Genomic DNA, 13,209 nt, shown 5'->3' on the forward strand with positions numbered 1-13,209 from the left:
TTTTTTTTTTTTAAAGATTTTATTTATTTATTTGAGAGAGAGAGAATGAGAGACAGAGAGCATGAGAGGGAGGAGGGTCAGAGGGAGAAGCAGACTCCCTGCCGAGCAGGGAGGCCGATGCGGGACTCGATCCCGGGACTCCAGGATCATGACCTGAGCCGAAGGCAGTCGCTTAACCAACTGAGCCACCCAGGCGCCCGAGACCTGGGAAATATTCTTAAAAGAAAATGATCCCTAAGATTAGAAGTGATCCATGCAATCAATACAAAAATTAAGACAGGCCAGAAAATGTTGGTGAAATAAAGAATGACAGACTCCCAATAAATCAAGTTTTGAAACTCTTAGTCTGGAGTCAGAGACAATTCTAAAATTCATGTAAAATTTTTTATTAAGTGGCAACTCCACTTAACCAGTCTCCACTGAATTTCCAGATTAACCACACATTTTCCATTCCCTCTGTAAAGTACAACACTAAGGTCCACAGCATGATTAGAGTTTATTGTTTGTAGACGACCATCTAGGAAAGCAGGTCTCAAAGCATGATCTGTGGATCTCTCAGGGGTGGTTACCAGATCTTACAGAAGGCCCATAAAGTCAAAACTATATTCATAGCAACACTCAGCTCGTTGGCTCTTTCCCTATGTTTGTATTTACACTGATGACTCAAAGCAAGGATGGGTGAACTGGTGGCACCTTAGCATAAATCAAGGCATTGGATTCTTCAATGTTACACTCTCGCAGTTAAAAAAAAAAAAGACAAAAAGCCCGTTTTAGTTAAGGATGTCTTTCTTTGATGAAGCAGTAAAAATTATTGCTTGTATTAAATTTCAACTTTCGAGTACATGTCTTTTTAGGAATCTATATGATAAAATGAAGAATACACATAAAGCACTTCTGTTACATAACAAAGCAAGATGGTTGTCTTGAAGAAAATCACTTGAGTGAGTTGCAAGCTGAACTACCTGCTTGTGTTTGGTAGAACACCATTTCTTACTTGAAAGAATGACCCACAACCATATTTATATTAGCATGTAATGGGATTATTATCGTTACTCTTAAATGAATTAATAATTTATATTGCTCAGTTTTGACTCATAATATAATATTAATAGATAAAGCCCACATAAATAATAAGCTCTTAGGGTTTCCAGTTAAGAGTATAGGTGTCGTAAGACCAAAAAGTTAGAAGACCTGCTGGCTCTAATACAACCTCACAATTGTGTTCCCACCAGTTGAGCTGCATATATACAATCAGTTGTTTGTTTATAACACTCTCATACCTATTTATAACAGATGCACTTGTTATTTTAATACAATTAAATATCATATAAACCAATGAAATAATGTTTTAAATAAAGAGAGTTGCTGTTTATAAGAAAACAAAGTTTAATACTTTGGAAAGACTTCATAAAGGAAAACCACTAAACATACTGCTGCCTAATCAAATGTGAGTGCAAAAACTACAAAACGCTGCCAGGGGACAGGTGGTGATGGTGATAAGGATTCTGCACTGAGACTGCTTTACTATGTTTTTAAGCTTTCGCTTCACTTTAAAGATGCTCTCACAGGCTATCATAGTTGATGCACTATGAATATGATGTATTTAAGAAAGACTCATCAGAACAATCAGAAGACAGATACTCAAAAGGCCTTGACCCTACCTCTAAAGAGTAGTAAATGAATATATAGTGATATATTTTAAGTTAAAATGTTTGAACTATGTATGCATCATTTTTTAATGATTCTCCACTTAAATTGCCTTTTTCAATTAACAAATGCATAGGAGGTCCCAAATGTACACGAGGAATAAGAAGGTTTTGCAATATAGAAAATAAACTGTATGTCTCATTTCCCATTACACTCTAAATTCATCAGTGGCAGAGAAGAATGCCCCTCGATACCCATTCTTCCTTTAGCCCACAGTAATACAATTTGTAAGTGGATGCATAGGTGCTCAGAATGAAGAGTACATTTCCCCTCTGCCTTGCAGCTAGGGTGGCCATGAAACTAAGTCCTGGCCAATGGGATGTGATAGCTGGAGCCTGATCCTGACCTTGAGAACAAGGGCCACATCTCAGGGGTGGTAGAGCAGAAAGGCAGAAGCAACCTAGGTTTTATTCTTGACAACTAAAAAATAATATAAAGAGCTTCTGATTTTTTTTTTTTTTAAGATTTTATTTATTTTTTGACACAGAGAGAGACAGCGAGAGGGGGAACACAAGCAGGGGGAGTGGGAGAGGGAGAAGCAGGCTTCCCGCTGAGCAAGGAGCCCGATGTGGGGCTCGATCCCAGGACCCTGGGATCATGACCTGAGCCGAAGGCAGACGCTTAACGACTGAGCCACCCAGGTGCCCCAGAGCTTCTGATTTTTACAGCAATCCTTTTTTATAACTTTTTAATAAGTATCAAATTTCAGTTTAATTTTGGTGGGGAAGTTCCCTTAGGAAAACACCTAAATTGATACAGGAAAAGAAACCTTAAGGGGCGCCTGGGTGGCTCAGTTGGTTAGGCGTCCAACTCTTGATTTCGGCTCAGGTCATGGTCTCAGGGCTGTAGGATCGAGCCCTGTGTCAGGCTCCACGCTGGGCATGGAGCCTGCCTGGGATTCTCCCTCTCCCTCTTCCCCTCCTCATCCTGTCAAAAAAATAAAGATCTGTCTTCGTTTAAAAAAGAGAGAGAAAGAAGAAAGGAAAAGAAAGAAAGGAAAAGAAAAAGAAACCTTTAAGCAGATTTTGTAAAAGAAACATAAAGTGTTTTAAAATGACAAAGAAACTTATAATACTCTTCAAGATTTGCTTGAAATGAAGTTACTATGTCTATTTTCATTAGAAAAATAATTTGTAAAGGCTGAATTAAATCAAAAGCCACATTCCTGGTCCATCACCTTGGCAACACTGCTTTCTACTTTGTAATGATGATGGTGGTGGGACACTGTCATTTATGCAACAGAAAGCAGCTGGCAAACATAACCCTCCCCAGTCTTCACCTTCTTTAGAAAGCCTCATTTTATAATTTAGAAATTCCTCATTTTATCATGTAGAGTCCTACAGAGACATGTATTCAAGAAGTGAAATTTAATAAAAGTAATCATTTTTACTGTTGTTTTGATAATAACAGGAAATCAGGAGCCACATATTTATTCATCAAGAAAACCTCTAAAAGGTCCATCTGGCTCCAGTTTATTCTACTCTTGTTAAGGTAATTATTTCAGTTTTGGACAATAACCAAGCACTGTAGGGCAGCTGCCCTCAAAGAAATTCAAAGACACACATATTGATTACTGTAGTATACACTTGCCCCTAGGCCACACAACATTAAAATTGTCACTAAGAGTTACCAATTAAAAAAAAAAAAATACTAAAGCAAATATGCAGACAATCTGAACTGTGTATGCTTTTCCACTCTTCTCCCATGCTTCCAATTCCTTATTTGTGGCCTCATCTATCTCCTCAAGCCTCACCTTATGCCTCCTGGTACATCTTCTTCCCTTAAAGCCAAAGCACTGGCAATTCACAAAAGGTTGCTCCATGAGCCCACTCATTTGCCACTCTAGGTCTGATTTAGGCAGCCATCCTATGCTTGCAGGCTGCCTTACATACCTCTGACATCCTATGTCATCACTGTCAATTTACTTGTCTCTCCCTCAGAGGCCTTGCCTAGGTTTAATTTAAATAAACCTAGCCCAGGGTGCCTGGGTGGCTCAGTTGGTTAAGCGACTGCCTTCGGCTCAGGTCATGATCCTGGAGTCCCGGGATCGAGTCCCACATCGGACTCCTTGCTCAGCAGGGAGTCTGCTTCTCCCTCTGATCCTCCCCCCTCTCATGCTCTCTCTCTGTCTCATTCTCTCTCTCAAATAAATAAATAAAATCTTTTAAATAAATAAATAAATAAATAAATAAATAAATAAACCAAGCCCAAAAAATTAATTGTTGAACACAGATTCTAAAACATCAGAAGCCAAACTAATTCACTGTTGAAATGTAAGATGAGGGGCGCCTGGGTGGCTCAGTCGTTAAGCATCTGCCTTCGGCTCAGGTCATGGTCCCAGGGTCCTGGGATCGAGACCAGCATCAGGCTCCCTGCTTGGCAGGGAGCCTGCTTCTCCCTCTCCCTCTACTGTTCCCCCTGCTTGTGCTCTCGCAATCTCTGTCAAATAAATAAATAAAATCTTAAAAAAAAAAAAAAAGAAAAATGTAGGATGATCTCTGTATAGTTAAATTGCACAAAATACTTCAATATATTTCAGGGCTTCTAATGATTATGGATAATAACTTCATTTTTAAAATACTGAGATTTTGGGCGCCTGGGTGGCTCAGTTGGTTAAGCGACTGCCTTCGGCTCAGGTCATGATCCTGGAGTCCCTGGATCGAGTCCCGCATCAGGCTCCCTGCTCGGCAGGGAGTCTGCTTCTCCCTCTGACCCTCCTCCTCTCATGCTCTCTGTCTCTCATTCTCTCTCTCTCAAATAAATAAATAAAATCTTTAAAAAAAAAAAAAAATACTGAGATTTTGAGTACATTGACAAAACACACTAGATAATAACGCCTCCTTGAATACTGTCAGAAACAACCCGAAATAAAAGAATCAGGCAGAGGCGCCTGGCTCGCTCAGGAGGTAGAGCATGCGACTGTTGATCTCAGGGTCATGAGTTTGAGCCACACGCTGGGTATAGAGATTACTTTAAAAAATAAAATAAAAGTTAAAAAAAAAAAAAAAGAAGAAGAATCAGGCAAATCTCCATACTATCAATTAGTGACTTACTTTTTCAACATACTCAAACACCAAGTACAATTTCCCCCTCCGACGAAAGGCTTCCTTCAGCTCCACGATGTTTTCCTGCTTGAGAGTACGAAGCATTTTAAGCTCTCGTAAAGTCGTTTCCTTGACTTCTTCATTTTCTAGAATGTAAACAATGGTGAATAGAGTAAAATTAAAGCTTTCAAGCTACTGTTCAAAAAATTCTAAGAACAGTGAAAACATACCAATTTCACTTTCCACTTTGAGTACTTCTGCATAAGAAGTTCAAGGATGGAAGATTAAGTATCACATTTTCTTGTTGAAAGGATCAAGAATTAGCATCTTACAGAAGAAAATGCTTACTTGACTGGCATGAACCTCATTTTCTGCTTGTGTTTTCTTATACTGTGTATTGCAAAGTATATGTGTAAACACAGACTGACAGATCCGACATATGAATCCACTGTCATTTTCATTCTAACACTACATACTGAGAAAGAAGGAGTTTAAAAGGGTAAGAAGGAATCAACTATATCAGTGTGCAGAGGCGCCTCTATGCAGCATCTGTAGCAGCTGGTGTTTTTAACTTTGGCCTGTAGTTTTGGCTTAAAAGAGCATTTTATTCTTCAGGCTGCACGTGAGTCACCTCAGTGAGCAGAGGTCACATACCAGGCACCCACAGTGCAGCTCATAGTCAAGTTGCAGGGATTTCTAAGAGTGTCTGATCTCTCTGAACAGCAGCTGCTATAGGTTCCTGCTGTCTTCCTGTGGCATGTCCATCTGTCCATCCCAGATGGTGTAGCCGTACTGGGACGGAGGACTTATGCTGAACCAATATACTCTTCCATGTCATCAAATTCATTCATGATAGCTCCCCCAGGTGTGGAGGAAGGACAGAAATCACATTAACTCTAATAGATGAATTGGCAGGGGAGTAGGGAAGGTAATACTTTATTTTAAATGAGTTTTTATGATACCTTCAGATTTAGCCTAGAAATTCTAACTACCATGTCCACATATACACATATATGTATGCACACACACAAGAACACAGGTTCATAATCCTTTATATGCAACTTCAAAAATCAGTCTAAAGACTGAACACTTTTTCTAAGTTTATGGCAAATCTCTTTAGAAGTAAAACCTGAACTGACACGAGACCACTTATATTCTTTGTTTATCCCACTTAGTATGAATATTCATATGTTTGCTTTAGAAATAGTATCTGATTACAAAATGCTAAAGTAGCATGCCATATTTCCATTCTAAACCCCAGAAGTTATAAATTCTAAAACACATTTGTCCCCAAGGTTTGGGGTCAGAGTCAAAATCCTAGCTTGAGAGTCTAAGTTTTGTGATTCTCAGGTTCAGTCATATCTAACCTCCCTCAGGAAGAAAATGGAGTTTGGGGATGAAGGTGAGAAAGATGAAAATGCCTTCTAGGGAGAAATGCTTCCTAAGCAAGATACACAAGAAGAAAGGGGCTGAATCTTCCCTCCAAATGGGGGATGGAAGATTCTAAATCAGGAACCGGGAGTACTTCTCAGCCCATTTCTCAGCCCCCATTCAAACTGAGTTTAAAGAATAAAGAAACAGTAATAAAAGCAGGGGCTTTGTAGCACCACAGTACCTGTAACAGACAGGGAACATAAAGTCAACACTCCTTTGTGAACTGGTTACACAAGTGAAATATTCTCCTTACTTCAGCAAAAAAAAAAACCAAAAAACTGTTGGGGAATGCTGGAGCAGAGATTAGAAAAGGACAGAGAAAGATACTGCTTATCAGAAAGCAAGAACTAGCAGTAACAAAGGCCAACAGTGGCATAAGCAGTGAGCCAGCCCAGCCCACACCAGGGGGGGTCAATTGGGAACTGGGGACTCACAGGGCCCGCCTGTCAGGGGAAAAGAATATGACACCGCAGGGGCCACCTGGCAGTAGGGGGAATGTACGAGGTGTGATCAGGGGACTTCCCAAAGTGGCTTAGAGGACTGTGGTGGGACAGAGGTCCAGCTGTTCTGCAAACTGGGGCTAAGCCAGAGAAGTGGTGTTTTGTGACTTTTAGAATTGCTAAAATGTAGGGAATGCTAGAAAGCCTTTAGTGTTATGAGGTAGGCTCATAACCTGCTTCTCTGCTACCCCATCTGGGTTACTTTCAAGACTGGGATAATCAAACTAAAGTTCACCTATCTCTAATACACAGAATGCCACACAGGTCTCAATACAAAGCAAATGATCTTCCAACAAGGAAATAATTCAATACAGACAAATATACTGATTACTCATGACCTGGTTCCTGTCTGCTTTTCCATCCCCATCTCATATCCTTCCTTCCCCTCCCTCATGTTAGTCTTTCAGTTCCCAAAACAGCCCCAACTTTATTTTTTCAACCTTAGGGCCTTTGAACTTGTTCCCTCTGCCTAGAACTCGCATTCTACAACCCAGACTCCTTACAGGGCTGGCTCTTCTTTGGGTTTCAGTTTAAATAGCGCTCCTCACAAGCTTTGCCTAGATCACTAAACCAAAGCAGGCCTCCATCCCTATTATTCCTTATCACACTACTCTGAACTTTTCTTTCGCAGACCTTCTCACCATTTTTATTTATAGATTGTTTTGCTTACAGGTGGCTACCCCTGCTAAACCAAGAGCTCTTAGAGGACAGGCCCAAGTTCTGCAGTTCAACAATACACACTCAACCACCTAGGACTGCACCTGGCACAAAGAAGGGATCACTAAATACTTCTGACACAAATGCTTTCGCTGGTGCCATGAGGAAATCTTCGCTCTCATTCTTGGGAAGCAGCAAAGTGATGGCAAGCAAGAGGCCCTTCGTCCTCTCAGTTTTGAGTACAATGCTTTCAATCTTGTCTCTAGAAGGTTGAGAGGGCAGCTTTTCAGGCAGTAAGACAAACTAAATTTATTTTCCCCTATTCATCTCCATGCCTGGTTGTCTTCTATAATATGTGATTATAAAATATGGAGTCTCAAAAAAACTGAAAGTACTAAGGGTCAAGAACACACACATATATATATACTTAACCATTCATTAACAACATCCGTAAGCTCTGCTGGAGCTGGGTACAAATGAAATGTTGCAAACAAGTCAAAAGTAAATACAGCTGGTGTATCTTTTCTAGTCAAATGCTTGGTGAATTCTTGGCACCCGAAAAGCAACTGAAATAAGGGAGCTTTGTATTATTAGCAACGTGTGGCAGTTTCACTTTGCTAACAGATTGAGCCACCTCAGAATGGCTGAAGTAGAATGGCTTTAGAAGAAGGAATGCTGGAATAGGATTTGGGAGACCTGGAGTTTGGATCCTGTTAATGAACCAACACTGTGAAATATGATGTTGGGCAAGCTACTTAACTTTTCATTCATAAAATAACTAAATAAATGGGCACCCTCCCCACCCACACACACCCTAAAAAAATCCCATGGCTTTTTCCAAATCTAATAATCAATGACTTCTTTCCATTAAAATCTCATTGATTATGAGCATAAACCTCACTGAATTTTGCTACTTCGTTATACAGACATCATTCAAATCTATACCAACTCTACATAAAAAATGGCTAGAGAAGAAAGAGAAATGAATCTTCGAAAAGCAGCTCACAAAATCACCTAGCATATGGGGCCAAAACCACCTCATTTGAGCTGCCTATCTATTTTAGGAAATGAAGGTTCCTCTAATGTATGCCTGTCACAGATAGTAAAAGTTGAAGTAAGCACTTTGGCACTAAGAATGCAGTGAATGGGAACAGGCAGGAAGTGGAGTTATTAATTCCCTAAGTGCAAGCAAAATGCATACTCTTCATTACTTGGTCTATCCTACCATTTTTGTTTCTCTAAGTACTTTTAAGGCTCCTGGCTTACTCTGTACTTGGACAAAACTGTGACTAAATGATGAGATAATGGGGAAAGGCAATACACATTCCACTTACACATGCTTCTCACCTCAGGTTCAGAAAGTAGCCAAGCTCTTCAGCAAGGCAGTTTTTCAAAGGTGATAGCACAGCCTACTGACACGAGCACAAAAATCCCTGCCTCCCAGTTGAAATAATCCTGTGGATTCTTTATTTAGGCTAGGCTTCTCCAGTTTACAAATGAAGAAACCAAGTCTAGAAAGAATAACTTCCTCAGGATGAGTGAAGGGAACACCACACTAAGTAGAACACAGGGACATAGGCAACATGGTGTAAGGTAGTGAGCAAGCTTTAGAGAATGAGTCAGAACACCCAAGTGCAGGTCTGCACTCTGCTACTGCTTAGCGGAGTGGCAAAGCAATATGGTATGGGTCCAAGAAAAACTCGACAAAGATCTTGAGGTCTGCATCTTTCCCAGGTAATTACATACTAGCTATGCACCTTTGGGCCTTGGATTCCTTGGCTGTAAACTGGAGTTGGACTTCTACTAGATGATTCTGAGGGTGCTTCCAGCTCTAAGACCTGGTGCTTCCATGCAAGTCCTACTTATGTGCATGTTGATGGACCTGGTCATCAGTTACCAGTGAGGGTGTTTAGCTTAGTCCGGGCAGCAAGTCTGACAATGTTACATAAATTTTTTTGAATGATGATTAAATGGCAGGGTAGAAAAAGGACGCTAAGTAAGAAAAAAAACAAAGAACTAACCTACTTTTAGCTCGCCAGTTAGGCAAGCTAACACACTAAAAATCAAGAAGGGAGATTCACTAAAGTAAAAGAAAACAATTTTTAAGAAAAAAAAAATCACAGGAGCAAAAGAAATGCAAAGTAAGTAATGAAAAGAGAAGAATCTAAAGATGAGCAGAAACTCTATTGTAACTCTATATTTAAAGAACTGTGCGCTTGAAAAAGAAATCCAGAAATAGCTGTAACCTACTTTATGAAATCACAAACCTGACATTCTTGTATAGCCAAAGAGGCCCCGCAAAATGGACCTTTAAACGGGTACAATGGAGGGGAAAAAAGCCAACCCATCTTTGTACAAAACCATAAGGATACCATGATTGAGTCTGGTTGCCCTGACTAAAGAAGGAATACCAACAAGAGGGCAATTAACATGGCCCCGGGGCGCTGAATGGCGGTACTGCTACCATATATACCAAAAAAGATGAAAATCCTTAAATCTTCGGCAATGAAGACCGGGTAGAGCACAACAGAAATTTATTAAAGTATGAAAGGTACAAATGCTCATCAAATCCTAGAAGAATCCCTGAAGCTTGAAAGAGATCCATTCTGGACATTAAAAGAAGTGTGGTGAAATCATGACGAGCCAGAACGCTCAAGCTTAGTTAACTGAATTCTCTGTTTAAGCAAAGGTAGGAAAGTTTGTTTTAAGGCCTCATTTACAGAGAAATCAGGTTTTTGAATTTAAGGACCGAAGACTATGAACTCTTGTTTTGTACCATTATACAGAATGAGATCAGAGTTTCCTCAAACCAGAGATCAGGCTAGAGCTTTCTAAAGTCTGGGTAAAAATAATGATGAAATAAACTGGAGAAAAGAAGGAATGACCAATTAAACATTTTCTCATGTTTAAAAAGAATAAGTATGTCCATTCCAAGAGAAAAAATATTTATCTACAGAGAAGATAAGCAGGATATGAAATGCAAGCAGAGGCATAACCTAAATTCCATCTTAACTATGGACTGCTCTACAGCTCCCTCAGAATCAGCCTCCTTGCCATGTACCAAGGCCCAGTGACATAGGGAGGATCCCTCCTCACCCCATCACCTGTACTTTTAGGGAAAGACTAAAAAGTCCTAAGAAGCTAAAGATGTCACGCCAAAAGATCCAAATGTATGTCAAAAATAAATTCTAGATCACAGGACCTCCTCAAGTAAAAGATGAACCGACATTTTTAATTCTTGTTAATTCAAATCTATCTAGGCTAAATCATGGCTCTTGGATTATTCAATAAATTGAGGATGGCAGACATTTGTACATGTGTGTGCATGAGAATGATCTTCCAACAGTGACAGAAGATTATCATCTGAACATCGAATCTCATTGTACAAAATTGGAGTTATAGGAAGGGTAGATGAATTAGACTAAATTTATCATTATACACAGTCCAAAAAATATCTTTCAACTAAATCATTTCTAGTAACTTTTTGGTCTGTGGTCATTTTTCTCTTCTCAGAAAATCCAAATACTAAGTAGAACTAATTCTATGAAGACTCCTGGTTGATTAGATGTTTATAGTTAATGTTTCTTTGTGGGAACTTATATTAATAGACAAACTCATAGGGGTGCCTGGGTGGCTCAATCAGTTAAGCATCTGACTCTTGGTTTTGGCTCAGGTCGTGATCTCATGGGTCATGAGATCAAGCCATGCTTCGGGCTCCATGCTAGGCCTAGAGCCTGCTTAAGATTCTCTTTCTCCTTCTCCCTCTGCCCATTCTCTACCACTCGCATGTGTGTGCTCTCTCTCTCAAAAAAAAAGAATTAATTATCTGAAACTCTACATTGATGATGATGAATAAAGAAGCAAAAGTCATCAAAACAAAGTATTAACTAATGAAGAGATCTCAGATAAAAATGTCATCACTTACACAAGTCCTCCATTTTAACATGAGTTTTTATCTTCACCCAGTATGTCAGTCTTTCAAGGAAAATCATAGACAAAAGACACTGATAATTGATCTGACAGAGTTGTAACAGCTAATAACTGGAGAGTAAAAAACTGACAGGATGAAGACAGAAAGACGGGGACAGACAAAGGGAAAACTGACAAAGCCTTTGGTGTATTTTTTTAATGAGCCTCTTTTTATTATGAAAGTCATTCATTGACTTAGCCTACAGTTTTACTGTAAAAATTGCCCCTCTCCCAAAAAAGGTAACACTTGATTTTTTTTCTAAGAAATAGCACATAGTTGCTATTATAATCCAAACTGTATTAACTATAAGATAAACTTATTTTTATAATTTTTGTTCCATTTTCCCAACCTAAAGTCCCAGTCTAACCTTTCTTTTTTTTTTTTTTTAAGATTTTATTTATTTATTTGACAGAAGAGAGAAACAGCGAGAGAGGGAACACAAGCAGGCGAAGTGGGAGAGGGCTCGATCCCAGGACCCTGAGATCATGACCCAAGCCGAAGGCAGTCGCTTAACCAACTGAGCCATCCAGGCACTCCCCAGTCTAACCTTTTATTTACTATTAAAGTTTGGTTCCGATTTTAGATAAGCATCTATTATCCTGGGATAACAAGGACAGCTTGAATTAAATAGTGGTCTACCTTAAAATGTAGTTTCAAAAACATTTTATACAAATTTGTAGATATATATGAATTTACTAAGAAAATAGGACATGATCACAATCTCTTAAAGCTAACAGAATATATTCTCTCATAAAATATCCCTTGATAGCATCAGTATGAGAATACTTGACTAGCTTGAATGCAAATCAGACCAAGTTCAGATCCTATTTCAGTGTAACAATGTTTTTATAGGATTATGTCATGATCTTCACAAAGATTTTTAAACATTGGGTTTAGAAAATTCACTAACATAGTATCAACAGAATATTTTCAGAGTAACTAATAAATGAAATTAACGAGAGCTATATGACAATAAGGATATTATGATGAAACTCTATTTTTGTTAGAATTGTCCTGACTGAAATTTAAGGTGATAAATGGTTCAGAATTAAGTGGTTTCCACAGGGGTTGAATGGACATTCTCATCTGTACTGAACTATCTATGTGCACTTCACATTCCAAAAGGACTGTTCACCGCACACATTCCCTTACTTCTATTAAGCAAGATTCTACTCAGGTAAGAGGAAAAGGGTAAAGGCAGAAAAGAAGAGTATGAGATCTCCCAGGGAGAGCTGGAAACAGTAGGAAAGTGTGCCTAGAATAGAACTGGAACGAAAAAGTTATGAATAATTGCATGTCTTCAGATTCTATCATAGAAATGTTAAGGAAGTATCCCTCTGGAAGTATATATGGGTGATCCTACAAAGGTGTCCGTCTGCTAGGTGGCTGGGTGGTAAGGTTGCGTGTCCGTAAGGTATGGTAACTAATAATGGTCTGGCAGAGATGAGGGCAGAGGGGATTCATGCTTTGTCAGCACACAGAAATGAAGGCTGATCAAATGTTTCGTATAATGTCTAGACTATTCATACACTTCCTGGATGCCACAGCTAGAAACAATGTCTCTTGCCTCAAAATTATTCAAATTCATTCAGGCACTGACTGCTTTCTGCTCTGTTTTACTGCTCTTTATTTACAGGTCTTAATTCTACTAAGCTTCCTGAAATTACCCACACTTGATTTACCCTCATGTCTCTTGCAGCACCTGGCTCAGTGCTCAATAAATTTCAACAGCTACGCTATTGATTACCACTCTGAAGGTATCAGCACACAGGTACAAACACATTGTTTAACTGAAGCTAAGAATAGGTATGCACAGAACAGGGATTGTGAAGAATGTGGCACTTAGTTGTTTTTTTTTTTTTTTTTTTTTTAAAGCAATGGCATACGTGACCTAGAT

General features: G+C 39.2%; 1 protein-coding gene across 1 annotated transcript in view; it reads right to left on the bottom strand.

Annotated features, from left to right (window-relative positions):
- CDKL5 (cyclin dependent kinase like 5) overlaps positions 1–13,209 on the bottom strand; it is a 133,687-nt gene that overhangs the window by 57,524 nt on the left and 62,954 nt on the right. Inside the window, exon 4 of the mRNA XM_081807975.1 lies at positions 4,761–4,897. Within this exon, the coding sequence (XP_081664101.1) occupies positions 4,761–4,897 (137 nt within the window). The remainder of the gene's footprint in view (positions 1–4,760; positions 4,898–13,209) is intronic.

This window comes from Leptonychotes weddellii, chromosome X, assembly GCF_054177405.1.
Source record: "Leptonychotes weddellii isolate Sample4059 chromosome X, ASM5417740v2, whole genome shotgun sequence".
Classification (NCBI taxonomy): domain Eukaryota; kingdom Metazoa; phylum Chordata; class Mammalia; order Carnivora; family Phocidae; genus Leptonychotes; species Leptonychotes weddellii.